The 16,661-nt window shown below is 33.8% G+C and overlaps 2 protein-coding genes across 3 annotated transcripts; both read right to left on the minus strand.

The window, feature by feature from the left end:
• Positions 1–6,623: 6,623 nt before the first annotated feature.
• Positions 6,624–11,732, minus strand: LOC115962274 (peter Pan-like protein). Of its 2 annotated transcripts, none has more exons than XM_031081181.1 (8): positions 11,610–11,732; positions 11,306–11,374; positions 10,803–10,985; positions 9,753–9,983; positions 9,196–9,288; positions 8,913–9,100; positions 8,280–8,473; positions 6,624–7,113 (listed from the first exon to the last, which is right to left on the minus strand). In XM_031081181.1, the coding sequence occupies exons 1-8, from the start codon at positions 11,715–11,717 to the stop codon at positions 6,998–7,000; spliced, it is 1,182 nt and encodes a 393-aa protein (XP_030937041.1). In that variant the 5' UTR covers positions 11,718–11,732; the 3' UTR covers positions 6,624–6,997. The 2 variants fall into 2 exon arrangements, with proteins under 2 accessions (XP_030937041.1, XP_030937042.1); XM_031081182.1 differs by having other exon boundaries at positions 11,306–11,370; positions 11,610–11,686.
• A 4,261-nt stretch (positions 11,733–15,993) lies between these two features.
• LOC115958984 (probable calcium-binding protein CML44) lies at positions 15,994–16,661 on the minus strand. Its single transcript, XM_031077266.1, has one exon. It carries the CDS (start codon positions 16,603–16,605, stop codon positions 16,114–16,116), a length of 492 nt encoding a protein of 163 aa, XP_030933126.1. The 5' UTR covers positions 16,606–16,661; the 3' UTR covers positions 15,994–16,113.

Consider the following 16,661-nt stretch of genomic DNA (forward strand, 5'->3'; position numbering starts at 1 on the left):
AAAATTTCGTTAAAGTCTCCAAAACAAATCCATGGAAGTTGATACTGATCTTTCAGAAAGGCCAGCAAGTCCTAAGAGAATTGCCTCAAATGAGCCTGGGGGTGGCCATAAAATCCAGTAATTCTCCATTTGAAATTGGAGTTTGCCTCTGTTATAATTGCATCAATATGGTGACGGCCAAAACTCTTGATTTCCACATCAGTCTCCCTTGTCCACATAAGTGCCAAACCTCCACTACGACCATGACTTGGAACAAACAACCCATTTGCAAATCCAATCCTATCTCTAATTCTTTCCATACGCTTAGTTCTTAATTTTGTTTCCGATAAGAAAACTATTTTGGGAGCCCATTGTCGCACAAGATTGTGCAACGCTCGAACTGACTGGGGATTCCTAAGCCCCCCGCAGTTCCATCCTAACGAATTCATGGCTCCCGGTGGTGCTGCACAGCAGCCACCATCGATACAAGTTCATCATAGGAATTTCCAGTAACACCATCACATTTCTTTTTTCTAGCTACCTTCTCATCACGCTGAGAGAAAATTTGGGACCCCTGGCGTTTAGTTCCTATTATAAGATTTTTGGTTTCAGAATCCTTACCTTGAGTTGGACCGAGCTCTCTAGCAAGCTTTTTTATTTTGCCTCTTCCTCCTTGGGCTTTTATAATTCCCTGATCAGACCGTTGCTCTTTATTATCTTCAAAAGCATGGGCTGGTTTTAAAGGCTTGTGTGGGCTTGTAACCTCAGAATGATCATTAGTCTGTATAGTATTTAGGCCCATTTTGGATAACACGTCACTCATACTTTTCTGAGCATTTTGGCCCATTTTGGATAACACTTCACCTTCACTTTCTGGCATTCCAGAGACTTCCATAGGGGATGGTATAGGCTCTCTATCACGTGAGACCACTTCTTCCCTCTGGACCCGCTCCTCTGTCTTCAAAATGTCAAATCTGATCCCACTTTCTGCTCTCTGACATTCTGAGCTGCCCAACACGTCACCTCTCCTTACCTGATCGGACATGCTAGAAGATTTCAAATTTTTTGAATTTTTTGAAACTTGCACGCTGCCATGGCTGGTGCTTTCTTTGCCGCTTGATGCCGGAGTGTTTTGGAGCTCGTTCTCAAGAGTTTGGCCTTTTGCATTGCCTTGATTTTCACTATCGGTACTGTGACTGTTGAAAGAAAAGCTCTTTGGTCCATTGTTTCCGCCCTTAGCAGAGCCATTCGCCCTTAACCATTCTCCATATTGATGCGTGACATTCTACCCATCCAAGCAAGCATTACAGTGCTTCAAATCATGACCCATCTTACCACAGAAGAAGCAGAACGTTGGGAGCCTTTCATATCTGAAGTTGACCCAATATTTATCTCCTTCCATACCCACAACATTACCTCCTCTCCGTAGAGGCTTGTCAACTGGAAGTTCAACCCTTATATGCATAAACCTCGCCTGGTCAGATTGATTAGCACGCTTGTCTACCTCAATAAAACGCCCCATACTATTTCCTATGTCTCGACCAACCACTTCAGACAAGAGCTCAAAAGGTAAGCCCCAAAGTTAAACCCAAAACGGGGAGTGGGTAAAACTTAAGTTTGCAGATGTGAGGCCTTTTTTCCATCTGCAGAGAAGCAGCAAGTTATTTTCAAAATTCCAAGGTCCACAATTTTCCACCCATTCCAACTGATAACGAGAGCCAAACTTGAATTGAAAAGCATTGTTTCCCACTTCAATAATTCTTAGATCTGAACCCATTTTCCAAGCCGCCCTAAGTGTGCTCTTTAGGGCTCTTGTGTTTTGTTGTCTGTCCGTGAGAAGCCTTCCAAAAAGGCTAAGTGAGCATTCCTCTAGGAGATCTGCTTTGCTATGTTCTGAGATGGGTATTACCGTTTCTTCTTCTTTGGTGAGGCTGAGATGTTGAAGACTATTCATGACTTCTTGTTCCATGGTGAGGTAGGACGGTGAAACTGGGGTTGAGATGCCCCACAAAGGGAAGGAAAAGACTCTACCAGAAAAAGGAGAGGAGAGAAATCTCTTACCAGTGAAGAGAGAGAGAGACTCCTACAGGGGAGAGATTCTATCGTCAGTATAGGACTAGGGGAAGAAGTATCGTATTAATCAAATTTTTTTTTTAATTCCTTCTATATTGGAATTTGTAGGGCTAACTAAAATATTTTTACAATTGATTGTAACTATTTTTTTAGAGAGTTTTAATTTATCATATTCGTTCTTGATAATAGTTCTTTATTATTAGACCAATACACCAATTGATTTTTAGAGTAAACGGGGATTGAATCTCAAATTTTTTATTTAACTATCAAAAATTTTACCGGTTGAACTAACAGGAACTCACAACTGATTCTAACTTTTTATTTCACTACTGCCTCTTTAATTTGACAACTATACCATAGAGTATAGATGAAATTGTCCAATTTTACATCTTGGCAAGTTGTTAATTTGCAATGAGAATAACATCACAATTACATAACAAAAAAATTCATATAACTCGATTGACACCTTTTATTATTTACAATAAATATAATCTGATAGTGTCCAAAAAATTAGTAGGCTGAATACTCCGGACTTCAATGGGCTAGTGGTTGCTTAGAAGGCCTAAAAAAGAAAGAAACACAAGATCAAAGGTGACTGGGATGAATCGGCTAAGAACCATTTGATGCTTAAATTAGTTTTCTCTCTAGAACTCAAGAATTCTAACTTTAGGAGTGATGGAAACTTACCTTCATTTGATATGGATGAGTCTTTTTATAGTGAGTTTTGGATGGAAGTTACCTTCATTTGATATGGAAACTTACCTTCATTTGATATGGAGTGGTTACTTGTTTAGTAACTTCCTTAATATGGATGGAAGTTAGAAAGGTTCAGACTTAACTTCCACAACTACTATGGCAGTTAAGAACTTAGTGGGAAGTTAGAGCGATGAATAAGGATTTTGCTCATACTTTAGAATAGTAGAACGTGGTCTGAATTATAAGCTCTCGAACATAAATTTACTTTGATAATTTCTAAGTGTTGAGAGGTTGTCCAGGTGCTTTCATGCTGGACGACCTTCTTACACTTAGGCGACCTTCTCATATTGGGACAACCTTTCTAGACTTGGACGACACTATAGATGAACCGGAGATGATCCAATTTTTGGTTCACCATCATAATCTATGACTCAAATCCTCTCAATACCAACATTAGATATATCCAAAAAAAATTATATTCATATTTTTTTTGAGAAGAAATTACATTCACATATGTCTATCACTAGTTATAATAATTTTATACATTAATTGAATATGAAATTAATATGCCCTTAAATTTATTGTTAATTTTACTTAGAAAAATGTTATGTCCATAACATTTTCAAAACATATTCTTAGATGGAAAATTATTACTAGTGGGTAAAAAAATAATTTCAATGGTAGATCCAAATTAAAACCAATAATAACTTGTTGGTAAGCCAAAAAAGTCTTAGGATTTGTTGTGAATGTATCATGAGTAATACTATAAACAAACTATTTTATAACATTTTTATAAACTGTTAATGTAACAAATTCTTACTGATTTTGTTTGACATTACATTTTTATTTACTAATAACCACCTAACACATCAACAATTTTTTTTTTTTTTTTATATTGTAAAATAGTTAGTGGCTTTGGCATTTTTAACATTACTTCAAAAAAAAAAAAAAGGTAAAATAGTTATAGCTTTGGCATTTTAAACATTACTCTTTTAGTTTAGGATGACTTCTTTCTGTCTCTTGATTTTGAAAGAAGAGTTAGACTTTGGACTACTGAAGTATGAGAGACTATAAATGAAATCTTTTTACCAAAAAAAAAAAAAAAAAAAGACTATAAATGAAATCTTGAAAGAAGCGTTAGATTTTGGACTATTGAAGTATGAGAAACTATAAATGGAAGGCTATGGCAAATTTTTCTATTCCAAATTTCCAATAGGTTTCTTGCACCAATAAGCAAATTTCCAAATCTCAAATACACAGTTTAGTTTTTTTTTTTTTTTTTTTTTTTTTTTTTGAGAAACCAGACAAGTAGTCTGGGGCAATACACAAAAAATTTGATAATATTTTTTATACACATGTTGATGTGGCAAGCAGGTTTTCATCTGAATAATCTGTCATATCAGGAAGTGTTAAATATATATATTTTAAATGTTTATAGACTTTCTGACCAAATTTTCTTCTATTTAGACCCATTTTTGTGGGCCATGCTAAATTTTTATTATTATTTATTTCCAATAAGTTTAACAAAATATTTTACAAATTTTGAAGTGACAAAGGTGATGCCAATTATAGACTTAGATAAAAACAAGTAAAAACTTATCAATGCAATTATTATAAAAATTGTTGTGTTTATTTGGTAGAGTTACTCTTTTATTTTTGGCTGAAATTTCACCAATCTATAGTCCTTAGTCTAATGTGGTAAAAATAAGACAAGTATTATTATTATTAGGCAAAAATACTATTTTGGTCCTTACATTTTGGAGTCATAGTTAATTTGGTCTCCACATTTTGATAGTAATTAATTTGGTCCCTGTTATTTTCAACTTGCAATCAATTGGTCCCTACCATTAAGTCACTAACGAAAAATGTCTACATGACAAACAATTTACATTGTTAGCATGCTTAATATTAAAAAATTAAATAAGATGCTGACTTGTTTAAATTTTATGACCATATCAGCACTAAGATGGCAAAAAAAGCCACATCATCTTTTAAAAATAATTTTTTTTACCATTTTTTTTTCTTTTAGTTTTCTCACAATTTCTTTAAAATTTTATTTTATTTTCTCACATTCTTCACTATTGTTCTCCAAACCCAGATAAGGCTACCGTCTCTCTCATTAATTGCTTACACTCATACTCTTCTTTGTACAAAGATGATTTGGTTGAGAAAGCAATCAAACCTCTACAAAAGTTTCTACAGCGTACCAAGTCAAATTACTTAGTGAACCCAACTCCAAATTTCTCTTCTTTATCTTATAAAAATGTGAGTTTGGTGCCTTATCGCTTTAGAGTCCATGAGAAAGCTTGGACTTTTTGAGCTAAAAAATTTCAATGCTTTAGCCAATAGTCCAGAAGAGAAAAAACCCAAATTTCTCTTCTTTATCTTATAAAAATGTGAGTTTGGTGCCTTATCGCTTTAGAGTCCATGAGAAAGCTTGGACTTTTTGAGCTAAAAAATTTCAATGCTTTAGCCAATAGTCCAAAAGAGAAAAAACCCATGAGCACAAGAAGCTATCTTTCATGGAGTCCAAGCTTTGTAGCTCCTTTGCCAACAAGGGCAACCCCATTACCATAAATTGCTCAACCCCCACTTCACTCTTTTGTTGGTTACTCTGTTCCTGCCATTATCACATCCCCCACTTGCTCAAAAAATTTACAGATCTGGGTTCTAATATGCTAGTGCATAGTAGATCCTATCCCACTCCTCTCAAAGCACAAAACCTAAGTGGGTCACAATTTTATGCTGATCTAATAAGTCCACCCTGTGAATCCTATCATCACTAATGCCACTGCGCGATCTGTGCGACTTCCGTGCTCAGCTCATATTCTAGTCGCCACCCACAGAGGGTCACAATTTCCGAGTGATCTGTGAGAAGTTGCGATGGTGGTGAGGAATGATGTAAACTATATTAATGCTATTAACCGATGGTTAGGTGAGGAGGAGGAGATTGAGAGAGACGGAGGCCTTATCTGGGTTTGAAGAAGAATAGTGAAGAATGTTAGAAAATAAAATGAAATTTTAAAGAAATTGTCAGAAAACTAAAAGAAAAAATTGGTAAATAAGAGAAAATTATTTTTAAAAGATGATGTGGCTTTTTTACCATCTCAGTGCTGATATGGCTATGAAATTTAAACAAGTTAGCATCTTATATAATTTTTTTAATATTAAGCATGCCAACAATATAAACCGTTTTTCATGTAAGCATTTTCCATTAGTGACTTAACGGTAGAGACCAAAATGATTGCAAGCTGAAAATAATAGGGGTCAAATTAACTGCTATCAAAATGTAAGGACCAAATTTACTATGACCCCAAAATGTAAGGACCAAAATAGTGTTTTCGCCTTATTATTATTATTGTTGTTTACAAGTTAGAGAGTTTCAATCTATGACGTTCGTTCCTGATGATAGCTCTTTATCATCAGACCAAAACATTAATTGATTTTTGGTATAGGCAAGGATTGAATCCCAAATCTCTTATTCAACCATAAGAGATTTTACTAATTGACCTAACTAGAAGTTTGAAACCCACCAAAAAGAAAGGGGTACATCACAAGAACTTCCCAAAAGGTCACCCATCCTAATACTACTCTCGCCAAAACACTTTTAACTGCGGAGTTTAAATGAGATCTAGTGCATTAGTGTTATTATTAATTATTTACAAGTCAAACCTCATCGCTTGGCGCAAAAATTAGGTATACAATTAACTTATTAAGAATGCCAACATTTTTTTTTTTTTTTGAGAAGGACATGCCAACATTTTCTTAAATATTCATTCATAGCTAGAAAATTGGCAGCAGAAGACTAATGGAGCCCTAATCAAAAAAAGGTTTTTGAATGTTTTCACGAAGTCCTTGATTATGCACTTATCAAATAATAAAATTAGAAGTCATTGACTATGCATGGCAATGCCCATGCCTTCAGCATACTGTTCCCAATATATTCTAAATAGACATAGAATACACCCAAGCCTATTCAGACCCAAAGATTCTTTTCTTGAACTCAATTAATGGTTTTTTTTTTTTTTCATTTACAACAATACAAGAACATAATATTTAAGACTGTGGGCAACAGAGACACCCAAATCCTTAATAAGGAGATCTCTCCCTCTCTCTCTACTGAGCAGAGAGAGAGATCAGCAGGGTTGGTGATTATCGGCACCTTATAATTTCCCTTGATGGATGAGCAAGTGAGGTATCGAATATCAAAAAGACTGCTATCCACTTCAGTTCCCAACTTGGCCAGTAGCTAGTCTTCTGCTTCACCTTCCGGATCTTCTTCAATATCTTCTTGATCTTCATCCATGTCTTCCTCATTTTCATCTGTGTCTTCCTTGTCCTGCTTCTTCTTGCCATCACCATTTCCTGAAAATAACAGGGGGAGAATATATAAGTTTGTGAAAAAAAGTTTAATAGTGATCTGTCAATTCCTGCGAAGAGCAAGGATCGTGAATAACAAATAAAGGAAGAGTGATTTATAATGTAAAGTACTAAATGAATGATATTGAAGGTGAAACAAGAAAGGGATGATATTTAGTAAAAGAGATGTACAAAAATAATTAAAGGAAACAGAATAAAATGAAGAACCAAGTATCCAATAAGAATCATAAGGTGCGGATTATCACAAGACCTGCAGATTGTATAGGAAGACAAAGTTTAAAAGGGAAGAACATATGTGAATTGGAGAAGAGACGGGACTCCATAACTGGAAAGTAAGAAATGCACTTAAGGGAAAATTAAATCTGGGAAGCCTAGACCATGATTCAAAAGTATGTAATGAAAGATTGGTAATATAATATAGAAGGCAGGACAAATCACAGAATGTCAAAAGGTCCATTGAAGGCAGGTTACAACCAAATTAAAGAAGATTAACCGGAATCATCAGTATAAAATCTGAGCAAAATTGTGATTTATCTCATTTAAACATGGCTCAGAGCTAGGTAACTGTAATATGCAAATTTCTAATGGTAGCATGCAGAGCATCCATTGATATATATATATATATATATATGGGTCTGGTCACACATTAGTCATCCATTTTTGGAAACATTTTATGGAGAATTGAAAAAGCTGTTAAAAAAGTTGATAACTTTTTCATTTTTCCATAAAAAGTTTCCTAAAATGGTTTACTAATGTATGTCCTAAGGGCACACATTAGTAAAATCCTAAACCCTATATATATATATATATATATGTATATAAGAAGGATGTAGGGCTTGGAAGCAGGAACTTCTGTTCAGAGAATGTATTAAATTGTTTATGAAGGTCTCAAGGAATGCGGGTTTTGTTTGCATAAAGAATGAGAAGAAATCAAGCTGTGTAGAAATTTTTTGGAATGGACAAAGTAGGTCATGGTAGATCTGCATAGGGACGTCTTATGGCATCCTTGTAGTCAATCATCCATGGTATCCTTAGTTGATTACTTCAAAGTTAAGAGATGTTGCATTACCAATATGTTATCAGGTTTATTACAGCCAAATATAATCTCATTGCTAGAGGAAAAAGTAACATGTTATATGCGAGATATATACCATATTCGCTGAAGATGACTCCACCAGAACATAATCCTTCCTCAATCTTGATGAGTTGAAGAGTCATTCTGGGTCCAATCTCTTGAAGCTTGGCAGCACTTTTTGTCGAAGCCTTGTTAATTCTACCAAGATCATTAGCCAAAGTCACAGTCGCCGCTTCATCATCTGCTTCACTTTCTGATCCATACCCAACCCTTCAAAAGTCACAGGGAAAATAAATATAAAACCAGAACAAATGACCAAGATTAATCAATCCAAATACACGTGGTATTACAAGGATGTGTACTTTTTCCTTCTCAATTTGTACTTGGTTATGAGTCTCTCTCTCTCTGACTGGTAAGTTATGAGCACACTCTTGTGGGAGGAGGGAGTATCATTTGAGCAAGAGCTTATTGATATAGTTGGTCGTTGGTTATGAGTTTCTTATTTTCACTGCCAACTTATGTACAAATTTTTAAAGCCTTACTTTTTCAAGGTAAGGCTATACTTTTACACTTTCTTAATGAACAATTTGCAGACCTCAGGAAACACAAAGACAACAAATTCTACTTTAAATTCTCATTCCAATTCTACATGCTAACATAATTTTCCTTGACTTCAAAAAATACAAAATTAATAAGAAAGAATCCTTACTTTGTGACAAAGTCGCTCACGTCTTGAAGATTCCTCAAATCAGGAACTTGATGGTTCTGCACAATTTTTCTGATTCTACGGGAGACACCCACAGGCTGTAACCTTATGGAATAATGCCGAAAATCAATAAGCTTTGTATCTTTGTTGTAATTAAGCAATACAATTCTCTGGCAAGAAGAAAGTTTGACCTGAAAACACACATTAAAAGAACATTAAGAGGGGGATATAAGATCATAAGTATTGCTGTCACTGGCACCAACCTGAAATTTGTTTGAAAACTCACAGTGTTTATATCAATAGCAGGAAAGATGTTCTGAAACATTATGGTTGTGAGCTTTAGATGTTGATCACCAGTACCAAAACCGGAAAGAACAATCTGCCGAAGATATAATCAGAGATTAATATGGGCAGAAGTTAAACAAACAGGAGTAAAAATTTCACCATATGTTTAAGTCAAGGGGAAATTATGCAACTGTATAGCTGCAGCACTTTCCACTTTTGAGATAAGCATTAATTAATTAAACATTAGCTTATAAAAGATAAGGGCGTAAAGACATATGGAGATGCAGGTGCCAACCATTCAAGGAGTTACAAATCAGTTCTCCTGCACTGAGATATTATGATTAACTTGTTATGTAACATACTAAAGGCTAGTACTGATGCACAAGACTACTGGTCATTGGAGAAAAAAGAGAGACGAAAATTGCATAGAAAGAGACCTGTTTTAGCATTTTCTTTCCTTTCTCTAACATTTTAGAAACCAAATAGTCATGAATTTTTGTCTGTTTGTGAATTTGAGTGATTTTTCTTTTTGCGTATAAATGGAGAATATAAAATTACCAGAGGAGGATTTTTGAAAAGATCTTGAGGACATCTAGGACGCAATTGAGATTGTGCAATATCAACTGCCAATGAGTATTCATTTATTTTAAATGTAAGAGTTGGGCCTTGTGGAGTCCTTCCAACCCTCAGGAAGGGTGCAGTTGCAGTTTTTGACAATATGAGGAAATGTGTTACACCCATAGGCCCAGCAACATTCAAGAAGTCTTTGAGATTATTCCGCTTCTTCTCCTGCAATATTAAATAAATAAACAATTAATTCAAAAGTTTTGGCATAATAAATTAGGATTACCAAAAAAAAAATTATAGCAAAACATTAGGACTGATATAGATGAATGCAGCACATAGGCAGCGGAGAATTCACTTCCAATCTAAAGTTAGCCTATTGCTGTAACTGAACACATCACAGTGGGAATCGCATTTATCAAAAATAAATACAGGGGAAATCACAGTTTGCAAGAATTAAGAAATACCCAATTAAATACATGATCTACCTGGCAGAATTAAATTCCTTTCTAAAATACATATTATGATGAAAACGCCATTCGTATGCTACAAACCACTTCTTTCCAATTCCTAATACACAAGTCTTAAAAAGAAGTGAAGAAATCTTCTCTAAACAAGAATTCTAAGATTGTGGCAAAATTTTTTTTTTTTTTTCTACAAGATAGAAATTTACTCTAGCCTAATTAAATGTATATATATGTGAAGTTCCCTCCTGGAGACTTGAACTCCGGCCCTTACCCCCCCCCACCCCACAAGCACTTATACTTGTGGAGTAACCATTGCATTAAGGGTGTGCGGTGGTGGCAAAAATGTTTCAACCCCTTTTGTGTAGTATAATTATTTTACACCCTTAAAAAATCGTCCTCACATTATGCATACTTCCTTCAATCCCATATTACCACAAAAAAATATTTTAGGAGACAAGGACACACAAACCCACCAACACATTATGTGTATTTCCATCAATCTCATGTTACAACAAAAAGGCACTTTAGGAGACAAACACACAGAGGGAGGAAAAGCAGATAAATAAATAATTTTAACCTTAAGATTGAGAGCAGTATGGGGAAGCATCAACTTTCTCAAGTCCATTTGAAGTTGCCTAAGAGGACCAGGCAACTTCCCTCTTGAAAACACAAAGCTCTTAGGAATCTTATTGCCTGTGATATGATCCACACTAGGTTGATTCTTCTTCACAACTGGCTTCATAAACACCTTCTTCTTCTTCTGTTTAAATCAAACAAAACAAAATCATGCAAACTCTTCTTTTTTTGCTCAATAACTAGAACCCCATTTGGTTCCTCAGAAAATAAAACAAGAGAAACACATCAGAAACAGAAAAAAATAAAGTACACAAAACTCCTAAAACAAAAGGAGGAGGTGCCAATTGAGCTACAGCCCATTGGATTTGACTTTAGCTTCTCACACTACAAAATTTTCCCACCTCCCAATGAAAAACAAATAAACCCACAATTCATTTCTTTTCCCAGCAACCAAACAGGGTATAGTAAAAATCAAAAACCAAACATAACAATACTTTCACTTACATTTCGGACACGAGCCATGGCTTCCACAAACCTTGAATTCCACAAATTCAGCCCAAGCTTCAGATCTTCCTGATTGAATTTTCAAAAAATAAAATAAAACATTTAGCATAATCAAGAACAATTACAAAAGCAAAAGGCTAGGGTTTTTTGAAGACCCAGCCACAGCTAATTCCAGAATTAAAATCAAAATTAAATAAAGTTTAGAAATTTAATTTAGAATTTTAAGAACTGTGTAATAGAAGCAAGAGAATTAGAGAAAACAAAAAAAGCAAAAGCAAAAATGATCAAATAAGAGGAAAATTACCGTTAGTGGTATTTGGTTCTTTGTGTTCTGCGAGTGTTTAGGGTTTATAGTTTTCCAATAGGGTTTTAGTTTAATAAGAACCAATTTGAGCTGGAATGACCCGAACATGGCGAGCCCTAATTTAACCCAAAATATTTTGGGCCTAAACTTGTTAGCCCAATGTTGGCCCACCAAATTTTAAAACAAAAAAAGGCTTAGTATGCTCCAGTCAATTCAAAATGGGTCAACTCGAACCCGATTCTTTAAAAAGCTGGGCCAAGTCAAATTAACCCACAACCAGGCTCATCCTTCCTTAATTTATATGTTGCAGCATAGAGACTGTATCCAGTATTTTTTTGTTGTTGTTGTTTTGTAGTGATGATAAAATTTGTAATTTTTGGATTGTTTAAACTTAAAATTTATGTGTTATTTAACTTTTATTTTTAAGTGTTTTGTTATTTGTTCTCTTATTCAAATTGAAAGGACAATAAAAACAATATCATTATATATTATTATTATTATTATTATTATTATTGTGTTTAAATTTGTCTGCTTTATTATAATCATGTGGCCTAAAAGGATGAAGGAAAGCTAGAACTGAATTATATTTTTATCATTCTTCTTTGTATGTGAAAATAATATTTTTTATGCATAAAATTTCCTCCACAACTGAATGAATACATGGCGTTGTTAATTTATGACTTCTATTTATTTTTTTATTTTTTTATCTAATAGTTTTTGTTTTGATGTTTCCTAATTGAGAGAGAGAGCCTAACTGCTTGTACGATTGTAGGTCATGCTATTTATGAAGATTTGAACTTCCTGTCTTTAAATTGTATAGAGAGACTTATGATTGTTTGTTAACACTTAACATGAAAGTCATGCAGTTCATGTAGACTGCATGAACTCTCCTTTACTCTTGTGAATTGCGTGTTGGATGGTCTATAAATAGCAGCTTGAGCACCAGCTTGTACCATCAATAAAGCAAACATTTGCTCTACTAGTTTTACCTTGGTCTCTTAGAGAGTGAGTAAAGAATTTTTAAGTGTCAATGCTGTATGGGAGAATTGGAGGCAACTGAATGGATTAGCATTGTTCACTGCATTCCATTTAGTTTTCTCCAATATCTCATGTCCATCATTACATTTGTATATATCAACTTTCCAAGCCTCATTGAATGAGTGAATAAGCAAATTGATAATGTTAAGGTCTTATATGAGGATTGAAGGAAACTAAATAGATTGGCATCATTTGGGACAATTTGTTTAGTTTCCTCCAATAACTCATATAAAATATTACATTCGTATGTATCAACTTTCCAAGCCTCATTGAATGAGTGAATAAGCAAATTGATAATGTTAAGGTCGTATATGAGGATTGAAGGAAACTAAATAGATTGGCATCATTTGGGACAATCTGTTTAGTTTCCTCCAATATCTTATATCCGTTATTACATACATGTGTAAAACAAATGATTTTCTTAACACAAACAATTATTATTATAGTCATATGTGTGGGGACTCAAAAGGCTAAAAGAACTCTTAAGTTGAGTGGCGTGAGCTGAGGTAAGGGAGAACCAAATCTTGGTTAAGTCACACATTGCCAATGATAGGTTGGGATGCAAGTAGCCTCTCTAGAGACAAGAATTTTTATATTGCCCATCTTTTATATATATATTTGTATGATATTCAACAATGAGAAATGATGTCTATCACACCATTGCGCAATTTTGAATTAATATAAATGTCAAAATTATATGTAATTATCTTTATACAAATTATTCCGTTAAAAAAAAAAAAAAACCAAATCTTCATACAAATTATTCAAGACACATGATTTGAATAATGCCTGGTTGAAATGTTGCAACCAATTCGGTAGGTATTAAAACATAATTAAATTATATGTACTTATCCCCTTTTAATTTTTTCATCAAGTAAATCAACAAATTGACTTTGTACATCAAAAATGACAAAGACTTAAACCAAAACACGATTTTGCACCTTGGATTAATCAATGGGAATTTCGCAGCAACACACTATAGTCTATTGGCATTGGCGTACAAGTCTTACATAATTTTACTATCAAATCAAATGGTCCACTATGAAATGCAGAGTTGAAGATACTTTATATGCAAAAAGAATTTTCAAATGTTATCGAATAAGGAAATTGTATTTGTACCCCTCTAATACTAAAAACAAACTTATATAGTCAGATGATAAAATCATCTTGAAATGGAGGTGTTATAACTTCAAATCAATGAGTTTGAAACTACCTACACTAGAAAGTAATTCAATGATACCTTAATTTATCTAAAAAAAAAAAAATGATACCTTAATTTATGAAAAGAGTAGTTATCGTGAAACTAATATTTAAATTCTATGTATCTATTATAAATGAAAGAAAAAAGAAAATTTTCCAAACCATCCATTTCTACCAACATCTGTAACCACTTTTACAGTTTTTACATATAGATTCCCCTGTAGCTGACTTTTTCTTGTGCTATAATTAAAAACACTATTTGAACATTAAAACTAGTGGAAGTGGAAGTGGCTCAGAAAAATATATTAGAATTACAAGAAAATAAAAAAGAAAAATCTGTCCCATAGAATTCAAAGCAATGGGCTGAAAAATATTGTTGCAGGGCGAGCTGATCCTGTGAAAGACTTTACCAAAGTCATAGGGAATAGGTGAAACTCTTGTGAGTTTTCCTGGAAGCGTATGTCTTCTTAATTGATGTATTTATTGTTTTTGACTAAATTAAATTAGCAATCTTTTCAAAATTCACCCTCATAAAAATTTTCATGTCAATAACTTCTCTAATTAAATAAAACCTAAAAAAGAAAAAGAAAAAAGAAATGGAAGTAGTTTGGAAGACCACCAACAAGATTGTCCTTTTTATTTTATTTTATATAAGAACAAGATTGTTAATTACGAAAGGTATAAAATATTTCCCAAAAACTAGGGTCGAATGGAATTAACAAAGTTAAGAATTTGTTAGTTAATAGGGTCATCTACTGTAATTGGAGTATTCATTATTCCTCTGTTTTTTTATGTTGGCCAAAGACTTAGAATTAGTTTCTTCTAAAGTTTTGTTTGGATAGAACTTATTTTGCGGGTCTGTTTGGATAGAACTTATTTTGCTGAAACTGAAAACTGAAAACACTGTAGCAAAATAATTTTTAAATGTGTGAATAGTGCTGTAGGACCAATTTTTAATGAAAAAGTTGATAAAAAATGGAGTTTGTGGGACTCGTGAACAGTGCACAAGTGCACTGTTTACAGAAGACCGGGTCAACAGTTGCAACTGAAAAAAAAAAAAAAAAAAAAAAAAACACAGAAAGAGGAAACGTAGTCGCAAACGCCCTATCCAACTGCACCTAATTATCTATTTCATTCTTCCAAAAAAAGAAGAAAAAAAAAGACGGAATCAAAGTTGCTCTCAGATATGTGGATTTTGGACAAGAAATCTGGTGCGAATTTTGTGGTTGTTATTTCATCTGGCTATATTGTCACAAAGCAAAGTTGAGACCCTTCTAGTTCTAGTACGTACACTTACTGAGTTCTACAAATTTTTTTTTTTTGGGTGTACAATGCTTATCATTACTTATTTGGGAATATACATATATACTTTTGATGAATGAAAAAAAAGAAAAAAGAAGGTATATACTATTACTATATAGCATATTCTAATAGACGAATTGTAAGTTTGTTGCCAAGCATTTACTCAATGATATTGGGTAGCACATGAAAAATGGATGTGAAAAGAGATAGGTACTAGAATATATATGAAGCAGCTAAATAATCTTGTTTGTGAGTAGAAATTGCATTGCATGTCGATGCTAATGCTTACTCATGTCATGCGCAAAACTTCTTAGTTCTTTCCATGATCTCATGCAGGTTGCAAATTAAAAAGAATCAACTATGGGCTCTACCTATTTTCTCTCTCTCTCTCTCAAAAAATAAAAAAGAAGACCAAATGGAGTTTCATTATTTCATAGTTTCTGAATGGGGCTAAAAGACTCGTATAAGACTTTGATTATGGACTTGGCACCCGAAGAAGATGTGAAAAGTAGCGTATGGATGGGGTAATATATTAGTAGCAAATTGACAAAATAGAGAATGCTAGAACATTCCTTGGTTCTTTGCAGCATTGACTTGACTTTTCATTAGGTTTAATTAATTGGTTTACAATTGTCCATCAAGGGAAGCTCTAAATCATGATTATTAACAATAATGCACTTTTCATTTAGACTTAGACAGGTGGTATCTGTAAAATTGAAATGGTACAAATCATGATTCATGTAGTAACAATAATGATCTATATTTTAAAAAAAAAAAAAAAACAATAATGATCTCGCTAACTCATAAAAAATAATATGATAATTAATAAAGTATTAAGTAGAGATGAAAATAGCAAATTGGACCAATAATATTTCTAAGTTGAACATCACAATCAAATTCGCCTTTTCTTTACGCGGAAATGGCTATAGCTATAGTAGAAAAATTCCACAAAAATGAATGTGAATCAAGAAATAGTAAGAAACATCATGTTCTTGAATTCCTCAAAATCAAGCTGCCCATCCAAGTTGGTGTCATAAACGTGAATCATAACTCTACAATCCTTGCCACTATTCTCATCCCAAAGCCCAAGCCTTGACAACACCTTTTGAAGCTCATCACAAGAAATGAACCCATCACCATTCAAATCAAACACTTCAAATGCCTTAACAAGGTCGCTCTCTTCGTTCTCTTCCTCTTCTTCTTCTACTACCACAACTTCGTTGCTAGTGCTTCTACTAGTATTGTTTTGCTTTGATGATATGGAACCATAAAATGAGAAGAACTCATTCAAGTCGAGGCTTGATTTTCCCACTAGTGATTCGAGCTCATCTAGGCTTATTTGGACTCCTATTTTTTCAAGAAGCCAATTTAGCTCCTCGAGAGTCACTAGGCCATCTCCATTCTTATCAAGCTTCTCAAATATCCTTTGCAAATCGTTGGTTTTGATGAGAGACATGCTGACTAAGTCACCATATAGGATAGATATGAATGAGAGAATATGGTGTTTAATTG

This window comes from Quercus lobata, chromosome 9, assembly GCF_001633185.2.
Source record: "Quercus lobata isolate SW786 chromosome 9, ValleyOak3.0 Primary Assembly, whole genome shotgun sequence".
NCBI lineage: Eukaryota > Viridiplantae > Streptophyta > Magnoliopsida > Fagales > Fagaceae > Quercus > Quercus lobata.